Below are 21,428 nucleotides of genomic sequence, written 5' to 3'. Positions count from 1 at the left end.
ATCCTAAATCCCAATTTATTAAAACATGAGACCTTCTTTAATTTACTGCCTTTTTATTTCTTGTTAAATTCTTTTTTTTTTTTTTTTTATTTTATCTGTTGGTATCTGAGGGCATTTATACATGTACCTTTTTGTCCTGTAACACACTGGAGATCCACCGCTTTGGAGCAGACTTGATTAATCGAGTCTGCACCGCATGCAAGCTGACGCACTGTGCTGTGTCTCATGCAGTTGTATAAACAGCAAAATGCACATGAGCATGCAGAAAATGGCAGTAGTGTGCTTTTGAACTAAATCACCTCCAAGGTGTTTTAGTTCAAAAGTGCACCACTGCCATTTTTTTCACGCTGACACACATTTTGCCACTTACACAACCGTATGCACTGCAGCGCCAGGCACTTTTCAAAGCACCCAGCACTGCAGTGCTTGCACATGTAAAAAAGCCCTGACTTCTTTCATTTCTCCACTCTTCCCCCATTCCCATTTCTTTTACACACCTTCCATTTCATTACTCGCTCCTATCCCATTACCCACTCCCATTAACTCTCTGCCTCCCAGCTTCATGTTCCTGGCTCTCCCCCCTCATCCCTTCCTCTCCCCAAATCAATTTCTCCCCCATCCCAACCCAGAGCAGGGATAAAAGCCTGTCCTTGCTCACTAGCCCTGTAGTGGCAATTCAGAGCTGTATGTCCTAGTCAGGCCCTTGCTCAGCAGCCCTCAACTGACAAGTCACAGCTGTGCAGGTGAGGGGCAGTCAGAGAAGGTTTTTAGCCTGAAGGTGTAACTAATCCAAACTTGAGCTAACACTAACACTGATCAGCATTTGAGCAGCTAAAAGTACAACATGCAACAAGGCTTTCAGTCTAGAGGCAGAGGCAGGATCACCCTTGTTGCCCTTCTCTGCATCTTTTCTATCTCTATTATATCCTGTCTGTTCTGGGGGAGACCAGAACTGCATATAGTTTTCAAGGTGTGGGCATAGCATGGATTTATGCGTTGGCATAATGACATTTTCTGTTTGTTTTCAATTTCTTTCTTAATAATTTCTAACATTCTGCTTGCTCTTTTTACTTTTTGACAGAGAACTATCCACAATAATCCCAAGATCCCTTTCCTGAGCAGTAATCGCTAACAGACACCATCGCTGTATATGTGCATCACGGTTTATCCTTTTCCACGTGCATCAGTTTGCATTTATGAATATTGAAACTCATCTACCATTTGGTGACTGTTCATTCAATTTTGTTAGATCCTGCTATGGTTTTTCACAATCATTGTTTTTTTTGCCACCCAGAATAATTTTGTCATCCACAGTCTTGACCCCCTCACCATTCACTCCCACCTTGCCAAATAATTTTCAAAAATGTTAAACAGCACAGGGCCCAGCACAGACCTTTGTGGGATCCCACTGTTTATGTCCCTCCATTGTGAGAACTGGTCATTTATACTTACTCTTTGTTTCCTATCATTTAAGCCAGTTATAGATCTGTACATGGAACTTCTTGAAATAGCAGAAATAGTACTGTTCAGTTTCAAAAGCCACTTCTAAAAATACTTTCATGGCAATGGTAGGCTTAATAGTTCATTTTGATTTTTTTTGAAAAAACAATTTGGCTTTCTTGGATTAAATCCTTGTTTGATATAAGTGGGCATATTTCCACAGAATTCATCTTTTTCAGTTTCGATTAGGTCATACAATTCATGCCAAGAGCCAGTTAATCTAAAAGTGTCTGGCTTTAAGAGAATTACCTGATAACACACTAAAGAAATCCACAAAAATATTATCAACTCTGGAAACTAGAGAAGGAGGGTACAAGTCACTAGTGGGAAAATTACTTAAAGATGAAATGAATTTTCATAGGAAAGCTAAAGGATTAAAAATGCCTCTGGGATTACTAAAATGTGATTTAAGCTCAAAGATCCCAAAGATCATACAGGGAATTATTATCATTATGAATAATATTCAAAATTCTGTGGGTAATTTTGCTGAATGTTGCTGAATCTGGAGAAAAATTTTTTTTTTTTCGTGGGGGATATTTTTAAAAACAGGATTAACATTTCTAAATCCCCTTTAAAAGCTTCTTATACATTGAAAGTATTAGTAATGAATTCAGTCCTTTAGATCACACCCAGGCAGCATTCCCACTGTACCGAAAAGGAATGTATTTCAATTCAAACCAGGGCTTTGGCCCGTAGTCTACAAGAATCCGGCACAGATGTATTCCTTCCAAAAAAAGATGAGAGAGAGAGAACTTGGTAAATCACTTCCATGTGGCTTCAAATATTTTTTAAAATAGTTTCTGATGAGAAGTATGATCTACTGTTTTCCAGTATAAACATCCATCTTAAGTCACCATAAAACTACTGCTGCTCTCTTGCTTCTACTTAAACCTTATGCTTTATGCATCATTCTGGGTATGTCTACATACGCATTTACTCCAGCCTAGATTTTTTCTGGTGTAAACTAATCTGGAGTAAGCGTTTCTGGGCAGGCGTCTACACCTGTGGGGGTTAGGGAGCAGATTTGCACCAAGTTTCCTGCAGCCCTGAAATTGGCCCCTGCTGCCCCTGGGGAGAGCTCCAGGCACCCCCCAGATATGAATCCAGGGGCTTGCAGGGAGCATGGCTCCAGGAGACAACTGTCTTCTGGCCCCAGGGGGATGCCTGCTCCTGGTGCAGGGACAATGTCCCCCTGCCCTGGCAGCAGGGAGTTCCTGGCCCTGGTTCTCTGATCAGAGGCAGGGGACTTGGAAAGAGCTGCAAGGGAGGGGAAGGTCCCAGACCCCTGACCCAAGCCACTAGTGGGGCAGGTAGTAGCTAGCTCACTGCTAGCTGCCCCACAAGCAGATCATGGCAAGGGGCTGGGACCTAACCCACCCCTGAAGCCCTTTCCAAGCCCTGTGCCTCAGTCCAACTGGGACATGGGGCTGGGACCTGACTCTAACCAGGACAGTTCCCAGTTTCTGCCCTGCATGCTGGGTAGAGGCTGGGCAGCTTGATCCCCGCACAGCTCCGTGAGAGTGAAGCTGCAGAGGGAACAGGCAGTGGGGCATGTTCCCCACCTAGCACCATGAGTATGGAGCTGAGGGGGAACAGAATGTGGGGCTTATTCCCTGCCCAGCTCTGTGAGTGCAGAGCTGAACAGGGAACAAGCTTTCCAACCTGTTTCCCCGCCAGCTCCATGCTCACATTGCTGGGTGGGGAACAGGCTCCCCTGCCCCCACTAGCAGGGAGCTCCCAGTGCTGGCTCCATTACTGCAGGGCCGATGCTGGAAGACTCTTATCTCCCAACCTGAGCTTCGCAGTCACGGCTTGGGTTGGGACATCCGTATCTCCCAGTCTGAGCTCTGCAGTCACGGGGCTCAGGTTGGGAGACTCAGCTTAGGGTGGGAGATCCTTATCTCCCAGCTTGAGCTCCACAGTCATGGGGCTCGGGCTGGGAGACACTTATCTCCCAGCCTGAGCCCTGTGACAGTGGAGCTCAGACTAGGAGATAAGGATCTCCCAGCACCTGGTCCCCGATCAGGATCTCAGAGTGGGGGGCTTAGAGCTCCCTTCTGCCAGGGCAGAGAGACATAATCCCCTCCCGGGCTTCTGTGATGGAGCCCATGCCAGCAGTAGGTAGCTCTTGGGGGCAGGGAGCAATCTCTCAATCCCTGCTGGACAGCTCACCAGGAACAGATTTTGCTCCTAGTCAGGCATCTACACGAGCGCTATGGTGCTGTTACTAATCTTATGAAAATTTGCTACTTGTATTTGTTCTACTATAGCAGGACACATCTACATGTGCTATTATTATTAATAAATTCTGGTACATATCTCACTGGAGTTTATTGCTCCTGGGTGTTGTGTTTGAACATGTGCCTGGGACCGCAGCATAATGAGCCAGGTCAGAGCACTCTGCCTGGCAGGGAACCCAGGGGTCATTTTGCTAGCCCATGGCTGCTCCCTCCAGCTCAACATGCTGCAGAGGGACTGACTGGGGCATGAGGTTGCTTCAGTGCAGGGTAGCCAGCAAGCAACCCCTGCACTGAAGCATCCTCACACCCCAGCCAGGCAGGGCAGTGTTTACACATGCACTGCTGTGGAGGTTTTTTTAATTAGTTTACTCCAGCCTAGTAGGGGTGCATGTGTAGACATGTGATATTTACTCCATAGCTAATTAGTCTGCACAGTAAATGTCTTGTGTAGACACACCCCTATTCAAGCAAATTGCTCTGTGCATTTGGAGATGCCTGCAGCAGTGACAGCAAATAGCCAGTAGGAGAAGTTTTCCTATGCTGCTGGTTTTGGTTATTCCCTCTGCAAAGAGTAGCTTCTGCAGCCCCACATTTCTTAATGGAGAAAAGGGAAAGGGGACTGCCTTAGGGAAAATGGGGTCCTGGGCCATCTTGTATTTTGGTGCCCCCTTTCTTTGACTTTAAGTCTGTAGTATTAGAGAAAGTTACAGAAATAAAGCTGTAATCTCAAAAGTGTTTTATAATTTACTAAAACTATATACAAAAGAGGAAATGACACAAAATTCAATTCCATTGAGTTGGCTCAAGCTTGCTGATTGCTTGCTGCCTCCTCCACCCTACCCAGAAGGTAGTGGTGTCACATCATCATTGCTGAGCCTTGCAGCCAGCCAACTTTCACCTCTCTCTCCCTCCAAGCCAGCAGTGCTGTTGCAGGAAGAGTCAAGTGGGCAGCGGTGCAGGGCACAGTACAACAGGGAGGCAGAGTGGCATGGTATACCAGGCAGACAGGTGGGCAAGCACCGCTGCTACTATGCAGGAGCAAGGCAGGCAGATTGGAGCAGGTGCCACCACAACTGCACATACCTGGCCCAGCTCCTCCTGAGCAGCACCTGGAGGCAGGGGGTGAGGTGGGCTGGGCACTGCTCCTCCTGTTTAGGGCAGGGATCAATCAACTAGGGCAAGGTGGGGCAGGGGGAGAACGCTGCTGAGTGCAGGCTGCTCACATGTGTGTGCATGCATATGTGCATGTGTGTTGGGCCTCCCTATAACCATTGTGCCCTGGGCAGTTGCCCACATTACCCACTGGTAAGACTGGCCTTGCTGGAAGAGCAAGTCAGGGGACAAGACACGGAGAGTGTGTGTGGTCAGACTCCTTCAGGACTGAACAGTAAAGCATAAAGTTCTCCTGCCCTTGCTAAACATGGAATAAAAAAGGTAGGCCATCACCTACACAAGGGCATTCTTGGCTTCATGAAATATTTAACAGTTTGTGATTGTGTTGAAATAATAGGCAGTCAATCAATATTATTTGATAGGCCAATTGACCAGCTTGCCAACCCTACTTGGAATAGACAAAATAATCTATCTTTTTGTGGTTTATAGTGATATTGGGGAAAATAACATTTGGATTTCTGCTCCTGAGACTACAGATGTCCATGGCTGTTTTATAACCAATGTGATATTTCGGACACTCACTGTTGAACCTGGCAAACCTCACCTTTTAGCTTCAAAAGTGTTGGAGAGGACAAATTATGCAATGATAGTACATATTGTTAATGACTCTTTACTTTTTCCTAACTCTACTGCCAGCAATAGAGAGAAACACTGTCTCCTATTTTCAATTGCTGCAGCCAATATCCTGAAAGCAGCAGGAACAATACCCTGAAAGCAGCGGGAATGCTGCAAGTATTCGTATCCACACCTACTGTACTTCCCCTGTTTGGTGCATGGGAACAAATTAGACTTGAGCTGTCAACTCTCATTACAAGTGTTAGAAAAGTATTTATAAAGATGACACTGAAGGTGAAGCTCTACAAAATTTTGCCTGATATTTTCCTGCCCCAGAGCCCATACTCATAGGTTGGGGAGCATAGCTAAAAGCAGCCCCATTTTAGGCTCAGCATTTTGAAAAGTTTCAATGCCAGTAAGGCAGCCTCCATCACATAAATGGTTTTCGATAGCTCTACAGTTAGAAGGATCCTGCAATGATTGAGACACATTTTTCTGCTGTACCATAGGTGTTCAAGAAACTTGAGATGTGGGACTTCTCAATATATATGTCACTTGATTAAATAATGGTGGCTGAAGCAAAATTCAGCACTGAGCAACATGAATGAGAGACCAGTGGGTGAGAGACAAACTGCAAAAGACTTTTGAATGGGAACAGTAGATATGAAGTATTGTTCTGTGTGAAGTGTTACTTGGACAGTACTAGTATGGAACCACCAAGATAAGTATCAGTTACTGGGTTCTGTTTTTGCTGTAAAATCTGTGGATGTTGAGATCTCTTTCAGTGTATAAACTCATCCTGATTGAGAAGGACCATAGATAAAGATTGGGAAACTTGGGGGAAAAAAACCTACTAGTTACATAGTAGTTGTGAGTCAAATTATTGTGCAAGCCAGTAAAAGGACATGTAAATAGGACTATCCTAAAATGTACATAAATGTGTTTTGGACCACATTTTTACTAGTCACTATTACCAAAATGAAACATTTACATTTACATTTTATGGACTTTTTTCATTTTTCATAAGTTTTGATGATAGTAAAATGAAGTCTAAAGATCTAAAAGATATTTCTTTTAACAAATGGCCCCTAGTACTACTGTTCTGAAAACTATGAGTCTTAAAAGTTGTTGTTTATATTTAGTTTCGTACTGAACCGAGACTAAAAATGTCTGAAACTTCCTGTGTTTATAGCATGTGACAAGAATCTCTATAATGAGCTTCTTGGAACAGCAGGTTCAATTTCCAGCAAGAATGACTCAATATTCCATGTAAGTTGGAAGTGGGATAGTTGTGGAGACCATTCAAATACTTTGGCTTACTGGATGTATTATTTTACTCCATTACTTCACTTGGCTACAAACAGCTTGTGAAAGGATTTTTTTCTCATTTAAAGATGAAGGTAATGGGAATCTGTTACTGCTGAGTTTTTTGTTTGGTTGGGTTTTTGGGGGGTTTTTTGTTTTGCTTTTTTTGCAAAATAATATTCCAGAGATAAGACGTGACAAATAGAAATAAGCGGCAAAGTACAGCATGACAGAAGCCAGATATACAGCCAGAAGAGATTAAATGTAACTTCTTTTTCCTTGAAACTGAGATAGATCCAAGCAACAAAATGGGACCCAGATCTGGAATTCCTATCCTATGCATCTTCCAAAAATGGGCCTGAGCTCCAGACTCAGTCCTGAACTTGTCTGAAAAGAGTGGAATCTGGTGTCCTGTATTTCATCCCCTTCATACTCAAAATGCATCTGAGCAGCTGGGGAAGGCACATTTTCCATAGCAGGGAATACAAGGAGGGAATGGTTACTGTCCCCTCCCCATATCATGGATTTGTCTGTGAAGGAGGTTTGGGAAATTAAATGGGAGATCTAATCTAACAGTGAGGGGGTGTCTGTGAGATCAGAGTCAGAAATGTCAGTGATGGATAAAATGCCACTAAATGTAGACAGGAACTGGAAGAGAGTAGACAGGCTGTTTGAGGGCAGATGCAACCTGGCTGTGAACAAGATAAGAGGTTGAGGGTAGTCTGATTACAAAAGAGAGGCACAAAAAGGATATTAAAAGGTCACAAGTAACCCTGCATCAAAGGCAGACAAGATTCTTTGGGTGAGTCCGATATCTTTTATTAGACCAACTTAAATATGTTATATGCCTATGTCCTTAGACCAACACAGCTACAACCGACACCCCAGCATCAAAGGGCATTTATACACATGCTTCAGGACACGGGGAGTCGGGAATGCTTTAGTTAGAGAGATGCTGAGAGCCGCTCTAATGAAAGCTCTTGGAGTGTCATGTGTATCAGTTTTCCACACTGAAAAATTGTGGCACGGATGCCTAAACTAAAGCTTGTAGAATAAGCTTCAGTTAAAAGTGCCCCTGCTGCCATTTTTCAGCTTGGGGACGCTGAGACACATGACGCTGAAGTCTGCTGGAATGTGATAATTAATAGAGTCTGCTCCAATGTGCTGTAATTATGGTGCATTGGAGCAGCCTCAATGCACTTGTATAGATACCGTAACGTGCAAACACACACAGCTTAGGTAAATCCCATCTGTGAAGAGCTCTTAAAGGACATCAGAAATGGCCTGTCTATTAACAAGCCTGTGTCTATTAACAGGGAGATAATATGCAGGATGTGGTGACTGCCATACCTAGGAATATGAGGAGAAAGAGAATATCTGAGGAAGGAGAGCAGCCTGTGTTTTCTGTGTAAAGGAGCCAATAGACATCAGCAGTGTCCTTATGAACTGGGCTTAAAGGAGAAATTCAAACACTTTAGAGACAACCTGTGAATGGGGAGCATAAGAAGAGCCTTAGCAGGTCATTTGCTTTCTGATTTTATGGATCTGAGAGTACAGTTGGAGAAGGAGGTAAGGAAGCATAGTTTGGAGAAAGAAGTGCATATTCACAAGAGGTGGAAGGAGTATAGGGTTGGAAGGGTCCTCAAGAGTCATCTAGTCCAGCCACCTGTATAAGATTTGCTATTTCTAAACCATCCCAGGCAGATGCTTATCCATCCTCACTCTTTGGAAGGGCTTGATTAGCACGAGGAGGAAGCAGACACTCATGTTACTGTATGCTCACACTGTATGTACAGTACTGATGGAAGGGTACCATATACATTGGCAAAGCTCCTGCACATCCAGGGGCAGATCCGGGGGGAGAGGGTGCAGTGGTGTGGCTGTCCTTCCCCACCCCCCGCTTTCTGACCATGCTGTAGGAGCAGCAGCCAGGGATTTAAGTCCTGAACAAGGTAAGAATTCCCTGCTCCCTTCCCCTCCATGGTCAAAGACATATCCCCTCCCTTGCCCTCCCTCCCATTCCCCACTCCCCAGCCTACCACTGCCACTGTTCCTGCTGGCTCAGGGGCATGGGGAGCTCCAGCTGAGCTGCACAGGGACTGGACTTAGCCCAGGACCATGAAGAAGTGATGGCAGTGGGTGAGCCTGTTCCTCCTCCCTGCCTGCTCCCCCAGGTGTTCCCCACCAGCTCAGAAGCAGGTACATGGAGGGGAAATGTGCTCTCCCACTACTACTGCTATTGCTATGGGGAAGAAGGTGGGAATTTAAGTCTCCAGCTGCTTCTCCAGCAATGTTCACTGCTTGCTGCAATATGGGGAGCTTAGGAGGCTAGGAGTAGGAGTGCAACCACCCTTGCAATGCCTGTTACTGTAAGTGTACCCCTCCTTTGTAAAATCCTGGATCTGTTTCTGAGCCCATCTGAGGGGAAGAGGAGACGCCTACAGTGGGAAGATAGAAGGCAGAGAGTTTGCAGAAAGGGTCTTGAAGGTCCTATGCATCTCAATGAAATTCTGGCACCAAAGTAGGGGGAAAATTTGAGTGATTTCCCTGAATCTGAAAGGGCTCGCCCCTACACTTAAAGTTGCCAGAACATCTCAGATGGATCTGAATACTTTTTATTTTTGCTACTCTTTGCATAATGCTAGCAGGATGCAGGGCACTTTAGTGATGTAAAACATTTCTGGGAATCTAATTTGGTCCTTCTGGAAGGCACTGAGTTGCATCATACATCCATAACTGCACAGACAAATAACAATCCTCAGTAGAGATATCCATGGATCCTCCTGCAAAAAGTCTTCATACGCACTTCAAATATGCATAATTTGTGTTTGTTGCAATAAGAAAGATATAAACTTTTCCAGGAAACTATATCAAAGCCAATTTGTCAACTGAGGTTACTTCCTTCCTTGGCAGTGATCAGGGAAAAAGCATTTTTATTTTACATGGAGACAAAAATGCATAGATTTTACCACTCACCACTTGTGAGTAGAAAACCCACTTCACAGAATCCCAAGACCATATGGGTGAAGTATTTGATTGGGACTTAGGAGATTTGGGTTCCCCTCTTGACTCTGCCATATGCTTGGGCAAGTCACAGTCCCTTTGTGACTCATTTCTCTATCTGTCTTTTCTTCCTTTCTATCTTATCTAAATACACAGTGAGTTTTTGAAAACAGGAACCTTCTCTTACTGTGTTTGCACAGTACTTACCATAACTGAGCTCCAATTCTGGAGTCAGCCTCTCCACATTACTGTAATACTAATAATAATGTGAGCCCCATTGAGTTCCTTGAGAAAATATTGGAGAGACATCTGGGCAGAAGGGACTGTGTGAATGGATGTGAAGTGACACTAGGCATGAGTAAGGTAGCAAGGGAACTAGGGGACATCTATATAGTGCTGTGGACAACAGAAGAAATATTGAGCAGGAAGATAAAAGTCCACCTCTTCAGAAAAAACACCCAAAAAAGAGGACATTTAAGATGTTTATTGCAATTTACACATTATCTGACACCAAGCACAAGAAACCCCTACAGTATTGGTTATATTTAAGTGCTGGGTACTACTATTTTACCATAAAAATTGTTGAGTCACATTGGGAAGGGGGCAAGCCAGCTGCAGTAGAGAATAAGTACTCCTGGGTATATTCTTGGCAACAACCAAAAATGACAGAAGCAAGGATCTTGGTGATAGCAGCAATAGGCAGAGGAGGACAGACATCAAGATAGAACAAGCAGCAACAAAGTGGTCACAGTCAAGAGTTTCAAGAAACATTACTGAACACCTATGGACAAAAACAAAATAAGAGTTGGCTACCACAAGGACCACACGTGTAATGATTATGTTTTCCAGAATTCTCAAGAAAGTGATCCCTATGCTGGAAGTCAGATGTACAGTCTATCACTGTTTCCTTCATCCAGCTGTCAGCAGCTCTATTGACAAAACTACAGCTAGCACCTTTACTGTAGTTCTGTACTCTTTCTTTCATTGAAGCTATGCACCACCATTGGTCAATTTACTTTGTAGCTTAAGCATGTTTCTGGTTTCCTCAGTAATGCTAAGCTCTCAAATACCAGCATCTTTCCAGTTGGCTAGGAGACTCTGTCCTACTGTGATGGCTGATAAACTGTTTTCAGTTATACATTCCTTCATCACCTCCCATCCATATTACAGCAGAGCAATATACTTAGGCACAGAAGTCCTAGGTATATTAAGACATATTAAGGTCAGAGTCCCCCTCTTCATAGTGCTCAATGGACTGTGCCTAGTATACTTTAAAGAATATTTGAAACTCTGAGAAGATGAAGACCATGTTCACCAGTACCGCTCCTTAGGTGCTATGCAACTTCTACCAAGGTCAAGTGAGCAGGAGACAGAGCTTTTTCAGGGGCTAGCTAATGCTGTGAAATGAATTCCCACAGGAACTGAAAATAATCACAAACTTTACCACCTTCTGGTCCAAGTGCAAGGCACAGTTCTTCAGCCTTTCTTTCTCTAACCTAAACAATTAGCAGCATGGACACTAAAAACTAAGGAATTCCCACCAAAACATAAAGCCCAACACTGAAAACAAAATTCTCACTTGGGCAGAAGGTGAGCGGAGGAGACGCACATTGCTGATGTTAGTCATATTGACTAGTTATTAGAAGGCACCCAAGTAGCATGGTGATGATTATGGTATAAGACTGCTGGAGAGAGGAGAGGACAGTGGAGGACAGGCTAGGAGAGGAGAATAAACTAACTTTTTTGACTGCACAGTAACTGGCAGGGGTGGGGTTTAAGGTCATCTTACTTCCTGACTTTGTTCTGCAGAAGAAGCAATAATCTGCATCTCCAAAACAAGAAAACCCAGGCCAGTTGCACATTATTTTATCACTGCTGATAAGAAAGATTGATCAATGCTGTGCCAGACAAGTAATCTGTAATGACGCATTTAGATCTTGCATCCTTCTCTGGGGGACAGCAAGCTGCACACGCTTCTGTGCTTCAGCACAAGTGCACATGGATGCTGTGCCTGCCTTCAGAGAAGGCTTAAGTTTGCCACAAGACTGGAGTAACTTGGCAGGATCATTGTCATTAGTGCAGAACTGGGATCTGTTACACGTCATTCTGCCTTTCACTTTCCATCTCTCAAGGACACCAGTGCAACACTGCACACCTGCACTGGGCAGAATTTGTCCTGAGGACATTACCATCTGGTCATGAATTCATGGCCCCAGTTAATTTTACCATGGACTTCTCTGAGGCTTAACATCTACCATAAAGCTTCAAACTCAGACTTGAATAAATCCATCAACAATAATCTCATTATTATGAAGTATAAGTCATATTATCTCTGTTCTATAGCTTGATGATGAGAAGTGTGTGTAGCGGGGGAGACAGATTTGTATAACAACATGTTTTTGACATTTTATACACAATAAAGAAAAATATTAAGAGGAGCTTACCCTCACAAGACTCTTGTAATGTCACTGTGGCCATTATATATTCCTTTGCATTTAGTGCTACACATGTGAAATTTGACTGAAGATCCTCTTGTTTCACTTCTGTGACCCTTAGCACAGCCTCTCCATAACGTTCTTTAAAAGTTCCTGAAAACCTAGCAGGAAGAGTTGCTCATGGCAGTTCTTAATGGAAAGGTACCACTTGAAAAATAGAAAAATAATTTCACACAATACCATGCTTACCTGTGATAGTCTTCCTGAAACCTCAAAGGATCTAAATATTTAGCTTGCAAGTCACCAACATCCCAAGTGACAACTTCTACATTTTGGTTCCCAATCCCCAGAAAAGCTTTACAGGAAATGTTCACAGGGGCACCTGAACAAGAGAAAAAAGGATGGTAGGTATTCCCAGACAAAATGTAAAAGTAACTTTTGTTAACCCAAAAAATCTTTTTCTACATGTCCCTACATCAGCCCCCAAGCTTGCCTTAACATTTCTCTCTAATCCACAAGTTTAACTCTAAAAACTGTATGCATATAAGAAACAGAATTGGAAACAGAAAAGAGTGAAAAGAATTTCCAAGTTACAAGGAGAATACATATGTAGACTCCTGTGGCTATCTGTGGTTATCTGAAACAGATTATAGAAAAACTACATGAGCATGAAGATAATGCAGGTTGATAATATATAGGAATCAAACAGATTAGTCTACTTTTAAGAAAATTTAAGAACAAAGACTCATTTACACAAAAACTTGCATTAAAACATCAGTTTTAATTCAAAGCACCTTTGCTATTTCAGGCAAGTTTGTGCATAGATACTTATTTTGGAAGAAGACTATACTGATTTGATTTTGCTCAAGAAATCAGCCCAAGCAAAAGTGAAATAGGAAATATTTATTCTCAAAAATGAGTCGTCGTATCTGGCACCAAAATAATAAAGGCATAAATTAAAACCAGTTTCATTACTGCCCTGCAAATCTGTGCCTATACACAAAATTAAGGTTACGAATCTCATGCAGATAAGAAAAAGGAGAATTCCAGCACCTCAGCAATCAGGGAACAATATATTTATTAGAGTAAAAAATGTGGGATGTTAAGTTTCTGTAAGTAAATTTAGAGTTTTGAAAAGGTACTAGCCTATTTGATATCCCATAAAGCAGGGTGGAACCCAGCTAGAAACAAAGTACTGCCTCTCTCATTTGGGGGAGATTAAAGATCAACTAGTTCTGTGGAATAAATAAAGAACAGTTAAAAACCAAAACCAGGAATGTAAATTACAAGTTTAATTACAAGTTTAAGTTACAGATAAGCAAGCTAGGGACACTGAGCAGAGAACACGGACACTGCCCACTGCAACCAGTGCAATTTAAATGTGTTAAATTGAGTGTCCCGGACAGTAAAATCTGTTTGCTCAGATCTGGCTGTATGAAAATTTCAATCTGTGCCCACACTAGGCGTGTCTACACATATGCTTTAATGTACAGTAGCCTATTTTACTGTGCATTAAAGCGTCATGTAAAAAAACATACAATTAGACAAATGTCCAGTAAAATAGGCTATTGCACATTAAGCACCACTTAAAAACCATGTGCATTCGCTACTATACATTAAGGCAGCCTAACACACATTTCCTTAGTACCTCAGGGCACCTATATACAAGTGCGGAGGCTGCTCTATTGTCCTGGAATTGCAGTGGGTTGGAGCAGACTCGATTAATCGAGTATGTTGGAGCATGGTAATTGCCGTGCTCTGGCAACCTCCTGCATCTTGTGTATCGGTGTCCCTGTGCTTAAAAATGGCAGCAGAAACACTTGAACTAAAGCTCAAATGAGCTTTAGTTCAAGCGCCCCCACCGCCATTTTTAAGTGCAGGGACGCTGATACAGGAGATACAGCAGCACTTTAATTAGAGCAGCTTTTGGAGGCACTCTAATTAAAGTACTGCCCCCCTCCCAACTCCATCCCCAGAGCACTTGTAAAAGTGCCCTCACATTGGAAGTACTAAATTTAATGGGCATTAGAAAAAGCACTTTAATGTACGTGTAGATGTGTCCACTGTGTCCAGTGTGCCAAATGATGATCAGGAAGGAACACCCTTAACTACGAGAAGAGAACTTTGTTTACATGGTCATCTCACACCTGCCTGAAGTTATGCAGACAACACATTTACCCTGCTATAAATGTAAAATGCATATATGATGTTCATCTCCACATAGGTGTAAGTCACTCTATTCCAAGGTAAAGGTTACCCCTCAGGAAGTCAGGAGTAACAACTGTATTTTTTCACATGCACTATGCACCTTTATTTTCCCCTAATTAAGCTGCTGGATATTGGCATGTGCATTATAAGGGTGGAAATATAATAATAGGTAATGCCTCTGGGAGAAGAGGCTAAGAGAAAGTAATGCTGCAGTGCTACATGTGAGGCTCACTAGCTGCTGGCTATGGACACTTTGTCTTTCCCCAGGTGAGCTACAGAAGCTGCTACGTAGTTAACTTGCCAGCATTTTCAAGCAAAGATATTTTTAGTTCATTCTTGGCACACTACCCAAGATGTTTACTGTGCAGTTGACTAAATAACTGCACAGTAAATGTCTCAGTATATACACACGCGTCCCTATTAGGGCTCACAGAACTAATAAACTCTACACCAGAGTAGTACTTGTAAATACAAGTACTTGTAAATAAAAGTACTATCTTGATGAGGAGTTTTTTACTCCACAACAGTGCACATGTAGATGCTGCCCTGGCTGGATGGGGCACAAGGTTGCTTCAGTGCCAAGGCTGGCTAGCCCCAAGATGAAGCACCCTCATGCCCCAGACAGCCCCTCCGCAGTACATTGAGCCAGGTCAGAGAAGCCCCAGGCAGGCAGACTGACCCCTCGGCCCCCCTGCCAGCTATGGTTGCTGTGACCTGGCTTAATGTGCTACAGTCCAGGCACATGTGCAGATGTGTGCTCTGTCTTCCAAGAACAAGGTGCCCATCTTATTTGGGGCATGTTGTATGCAAGCAAATGCAGTATTTCCCAGTGTAAAATGTTACCGTCAATCAGAGATTGCATATCCACAGCTGTAGCTATTTTCAGACACAGGTAAAGTTTGTTCAGTTCAGTCAGGCTATTGCTTAGTCCCGTATCATTTCATGATAAAGTGGTGTAATATCTACCTCTGGAAAGCTGGTTTTTTCCCCAGTCCAAACACTGGTGTAATTTACACTTGTGTACAAAACCATAATGTGCTAATTCATCATTCGTCTACGCCTAAAACTGGTAGATGGCTGATATTAATGCCGAAACAGTCAAAAGACATCTAACCTTTTGATCAAACTCAAGCTAATAAAAATTCTAGTGAAAAAAACCTAGTGAAAAATGCTATTACTTACTAATCCTGTTATCAGTTCTTAAGCTATCCAACCAAGTACAGAAAATCATTTAAAAATTATTATGAAGATTGCATGTACTTACCGAGCACTACTTCTATTACATCATTATCTTCTGGAAATATAATTTGAGGAGATTTAGGTTCAGAGATGTCTTATAAATTAAGGGGGAGAGAGAAAGGAAAACAAGGATTAGTATATTGTCAAAATGTGATTTACAATACGAGCTGCTACTACCACTGCTTTAGAAGCCTACAATCAAGCTATCCTGAGGTAGATTTGCCATTTATTAGAATTAACTGATTTTCCAGCTATGACAAAATATTTTTTGGAAATATGTCACTTTGTATGACATGTATTCATTGTTGGGTTTTTTTAATTGTTTACATTTTTAACAGGGGGAGAAAAGAAAGGATTTTTTTCTCCCACAAAGGATGTTGTTTCAGCTGAGGGGTTGCCGTACCTATGGCATGCATGCCACAAAACAGGCAGCACAGTGGCAGATAGGGCAGGGAGCAGAGAGCAGAGCAGAGCAGGGGAAGAGTATTGGAGTGGCACCTGGAGATGGCGCACGGCTAATTTGTGGCACTTCTGCCAACCCCCCTCCTCCCACTCAGTTAGTTAGTAAAAAGAAACAATTATATTAATACACTAGCATGCTTTCTCAGACAGCTATGTTATTCTTTAACTTAATTTAATGTTTTAAAAAGAATGGGAATCCTTCAGCATTTGATGCTTACAGATTTATAGGCCTAAATGTTCAGATGTGCAATAATACCTGTATAGAGCTACTTATCCCTGAATTAGACATCCAGGGGTGCCTGTACATGATTGTGGAGGCTGCTCCAATGCACTGTAATTACAGCTCATCGGAGCAGACCCAATTCATCAATCTGCTGGAGCATGGTAATTCCTGTGGTCCGGCAGCCTCCCACATCTCATGTATCAGCATGCACGCTCTTCAGAATGGCAGTGGCGGCACTTGAACTAAAGCTCATTGAACAAGCTTTAGTTCAAGCACCCCTACCACTGTTTCTAAGTGTAGCAGGCTTGCCTTTTGGAGCCTGGGTTGAGTGCCAGGCTTGAAATCTTGCTGTTTTGATTGGTGGAGCTCAGCCCCCCATCAGGAGGCAGCAAGAGGAGTTCAGTCACGCCCCTTTCCTGAGGGGAGGGGGAGAGGGGGAGAGGAGTTCCCTCCCCCCCCCGTGGACCTGATTGAAGACTGCAACACTCAGGTCTGGAAGACTTCAGGGGCAGAGCCCTGGAGCGTATAAAAGGAGCTGCGTGCCCAGCACAAGGAGAACACATCCGGGAGTGAGAAGAGAGAAGAATGGGGCTTAGAAGAGCTGCTCAGCAGGGCAAAGCAGTAGCCCAGAAGCACCCCTGAAGACTTCCATCAGCAGGGAACGGCAGACGGCTCCAGCAACTAGGCTCTCGGTGTGCAGCACAACACATGGTGTCCAGACCCTGGGAGCTGCATGAGGCAGTTCATGTCTGCAACCTCTGGTGTGTGGCCAGAGACACAGTGCACAGGACGGTGCATGGAGTAGGACCTCTGGAGTGCTTGGGCGGCTCAGGTCCTCAACCCCCAAAACAAGGCTGGGAGCTCGGTGCGGGAGGCACTGCATGGAGGGTCCGGGAGTGGACCAAGCCTGGTGCTGCACGAGGCAGCCCAGGCTTCCAACCCATAGCAAAAGGTTGAGTCCAGAGAGCCAGATGTTGATGGGCCTACGGAGCCAGCAGACAGGGCCCAGCCAGAGGTCCCAGAAGCCCTGCATAGCGGAGCCCTGTTCCAGGGGACAGCGACCCCCACCCCGAAGCCCACTGCAGGTGAGAGAGCAGTCTGGCACAGAGGACAAGGACTACCCTCCAGGCCTGGGAGCCGTGAGTTGCAGGCAAAAGAGGATTCCCACAGGGGAGGAATATATATATATATATATATATATATATATTGTACATATGTTTATATCCATGTTCCTTTCCCTTGTGATACATTAATGTAAATAAATGTGTATATAGTTAAGTCCCCTGACTGTCCTGGCCTGGTTCTATAGGGACGGAGGGAAACTGAGCGGTCTGCAGTCCCCCGTCCCCACCCCCACAGCACACCTGCCAGCTAACAATCCCCTTCAATCGGAGAAGGGGAGTATATACCCAAGTTACCTGGGCTACATAAGCTTGGAGACACTGATGCATGTGACGCTGCAGCGTTTTAATTAGAGTGGCTGTCAGAGCCAATCTAAAGTGCCACCCTCCCCACCCTCAAACCACGTGTAAAAGTGCCCCAAGTCTTTGTGTTTGTTTTAAATTCTAACATTTTTCTTTCTTTCTACCATGTTCCAGCCCTTTTCCACAGTCTCCCCTCGGAACTTTTTCCCTTGCCCTCCCATTCCCCAGAACATCTCAAAATGCCTCAGCCCCCAAATCTCATCTGTCTAATGGCTCTGCAGTACAACTTTCATTCTTTTCTCCCCAAATATCAGGGTTATCAATTCTTTCCCCTAACCCTGACTTTTCTTTTTTCAGCAGCTGGAATGAAGGAGATGGGAGCAACGAGAGAGGTAGTAATATTATAGGTCTCTGACTGCATTCTGTACACTTGACAATGTTTGAACCCAGGTAGCAAAAAAAGAGCCCCAACCCTGTCCTCTACAAATTATGTTGCAACAGCCATCTCTTTGCATTCAGTTTCATGAGAAGTCAAATATAACAGTCTGGCTCATATGAGACATAAACTACTTTGACTGTGGAGAAGTCTGTGGCAAAGAGGGAAGGGTGACGTATTCACTATCCTTGATTAGACCTGGCTGGAACATTTTCAGCCAATGAAATACATTTTGTCCAAGCTGGAAGTTTTAATGAACAATTATCTCACCCCCAAATAGTTTCCCAGCAAAAAGAGGTCTAGTACTCCCATGCTCTATAAATCCTGGGATGTGAAAGATCCAGGTTCAGGTCTCAGGTTGACCTAATTCAGAGGGATCTGGTAGGAAAAACGTTATCCTTTATTCAGCAGAGGCGGGACTAGAACCTATCTCCCACACCACTGGCAATCACCAGCTCTACTGAGCCCTTGCCAAACCAAACAGCTCAGAGTTCAAGTTGAAAACAATCACAATTCTATTTTTCTCAAATAAACATGCTGACATTTGGCTTTTCATCTCAGTGCACAGCAAAACCAAAATTTTAAAGTCTTGAAAGCTTCTGCAATCTGTATTTGTCTTCTGGTCAGTTCTACCCTTAACCACAATGATAATACTGAAACTTATTGATGAGTTACCAGTGAAGACTGCACCCCCGCATTCCATACCTGTCTCACTGATGACAGCCACATTCTCCAAAGACCACAGATTACAAAGGGCATGTGCCAGTATGGTCTTGGAGGTACCTAAATGGGAATTAGGAAGGTATTTTCCTACACTAGGAAAAGCAATTCAACTTGGCTCCCCCAATAGAGGCTACAATCACACTAGGCCTACCATTTGGATCTAAAAAAGCCCCAGGTGCCTATAACCAGCATAATTTCTCTGCTTCTAAGCTGTCAGCAGTGGGGGCTGTGCATCACAAACCCCACACCGACCCACAAACCCCCCTACACACACCCATACCCCCTCACACCCTTTCACAAACCCTCCACAAGCCCCTCACCCATCCATAACCCCTTCCACCACCCACACCCCCACACCTTCACAAATCCCCACACACACAACCCACACACACCCCAACCATACAAAGTACTTGCATATATTTCTAAAGAAGGTTCAAATAGTGTTATATTTAGTTTAATTTGTACAAAAAAAATTAATTTAGCATAATTTTGAGTTTTCCTGCACATAATTTTGAATTTTTTCTGTGCATAATTCCGTTGGGTGTACAGAGTGGTCTTAGCTGTGGCCCCAGCTCGCCCATCCAGAGGGACTGCCTAGGGACTTCTTCACAGCCTACTCCTTCCCAGCCAGGAAGCCTGCCCCAAGCCTTTAACCCCCTTCACAGCTCCTACAGGCATGCTCCAAGCCTCCCATTGTTCCTCAGATGCTAGGAGCCTACCTGCTCCCCTGCCTCTCCACCTCCTACACACTACAACTGCATAAAGTGTTAAGAAAGCTTTGGAAATGGGCATTTGGAACTAGTTGATCTTAAATGGTTGTAAGAATAAATATGAGTCCACTAAGAAAGCAGTAGTATTTATTTACAGCTGTTTACCTACATTTAATTCCATCTCTGTTAATCACATAAACTAAAGGAGCGAAAGAGGAAAAAAAAATGCGATAGAAATTGCAAATTCAGAGAAAATCCCAGGATTCGTGATAGAGCAGTGAGGCGTGTCTTTGTGGCAGCAGTGAGTATGTCATTTTACCTATGCATGTTTTCATGTGCGCCAGTGATTTTTATAGCTTTAAAAAATTGTTACAGGCAGTTTTAATGAAGACTGAACTAGTCACCTCAATCTGACTGCTGGGGTAAATGGTGACCCCCATTTAACTAGTAACCCTGGTCTAACCAGTGACATGAGTTTAACCGGTGACCCCAGTCATTTTTGTGGCTTGGTTCCCATTGTGGTTCTGTAGGACAGGGCAAGTGGTGATTCGGTTCCAGTTCAGGTTCAAATCAGCAGGGCTGGGGGAAGCGGGGGGCGGTGGCTTGGGAGTGAGGGGCAACATCATATCAGGGCTGTTCAGCATCACAGATCAGTTGGGAGGGGGGGCAACCACAGCTGGACCACATCCCAGTGAGTGAGGGGGGCAGCAGGAGCTCTGATTTTCCATGATTAAAAAAACAAAACCAAATGCCAAAATACATAGGTATTTAGAATGTATTTTATTATAGTGATTGAGGCATTTATAAGTTTTCAAATTGCTTAAAAACTGTAAATATAGCACTAAAATGTTGTGTTCAACTGATACCTATGTATAGAGAGGCTTTTCATTTTAATCACAGATTTGGAAGGCTTAATCAGAGAATTTGTGATATTTTTATCAGAGAATTTGCAATTTTTAAACAGAGAAAACCAGGACCCCTGTTATCACCACATCCAGCTGCCAATATCATTAAAAGCTGCTGCTGATAGCTGTAATGTGGTCAAGAATAAGGTATCCCTAGAAGACCATTAAGAAATATAGCCCAATCGTGCATTTTTGTGTATTTTTTCCATGCACAAAATTTATGTTCAAGAAGCTGATTATAAGATTTATAATCAAGATGCAACAAAATATTGGGCAACCTTTTATTAAATAATTGATTAATAAAATTCACTTTGATCTAGCAAGGCAAGTAATAATCCCTTATTTTATTTAAGATGCAATATGGCTACCTTACTTTTAATTACAAAGAGTCTTGTTGCTGACACGTTATACTCATTTCCACTGTGTGTGTAGGTAAATTGGCAAGTATAATATCCTTCATCAGTTTTTACTGGAGCCTTAATATAAAGATATTTGTTCCATGAGAAATACTTTTTTCCTTGGAGAAGTTTGCAATCCTGGAAAATAAGACACTTCCTTTATTTAGCCATCTATAATAAGACATAATCATCTAATCTAATTTTCATTGGCACTTAGCGTGTTTATATTTACCTTATACCAGTGGACAAGAGTTGCATTCTCATAATTGTCTATTGTAGGACAAACAACTCTGCCAGAAATAAAAGTTCCAGTGTCTTTTGGATAACGTATTTGACTTGGAAAACAAATGTCTCGTTCGTATGGGTACACCATCACACTTACTCTGGAATGTGTTGTAAGATTATTAGAACTGAAAAAAGCATGGAAATGACAGAACATGTTGGAACATTTCTATGCATATCCAGAAATAACCTACATTTCTAGTTGCT

General features: G+C 43.2%; 1 protein-coding gene across 5 annotated transcripts in view; it reads right to left on the bottom strand.

The window, feature by feature from the left end:
* IL1RL1 (interleukin 1 receptor like 1) overlaps nucleotides 1-21,428 on the bottom strand; it is a 61,780-nt gene that overhangs the window by 19,589 nt on the left and 20,763 nt on the right. For all 5 annotated transcript variants that reach the window (XM_025213169.1, XM_025213171.1, XM_025213168.1 and 2 more), the window contains exons 4-8: nucleotides 21,172-21,349; nucleotides 20,915-21,077; nucleotides 15,684-15,752; nucleotides 12,461-12,593; nucleotides 12,221-12,372 (exon numbers count right to left, since the gene is read on the bottom strand). In XM_025213169.1, the coding sequence (XP_025068954.1) occupies nucleotides 12,221-12,372; nucleotides 12,461-12,593; nucleotides 15,684-15,752; nucleotides 20,915-21,077; nucleotides 21,172-21,349 (695 nt within the window). The remainder of the gene's footprint in view (nucleotides 1-12,220; nucleotides 12,373-12,460; nucleotides 12,594-15,683; nucleotides 15,753-20,914; nucleotides 21,078-21,171; nucleotides 21,350-21,428) is intronic.

Source organism: Alligator sinensis, unplaced genomic scaffold (genome assembly GCF_000455745.1).
Source record: "Alligator sinensis unplaced genomic scaffold, ASM45574v1 scaffold680_1, whole genome shotgun sequence".
In the NCBI taxonomy this organism is placed as follows: domain Eukaryota; kingdom Metazoa; phylum Chordata; order Crocodylia; family Alligatoridae; genus Alligator; species Alligator sinensis.
Note: the sequence above shows the minus strand (reverse complement) of the source record. Positions and strands in the feature narration are given on the sequence as shown.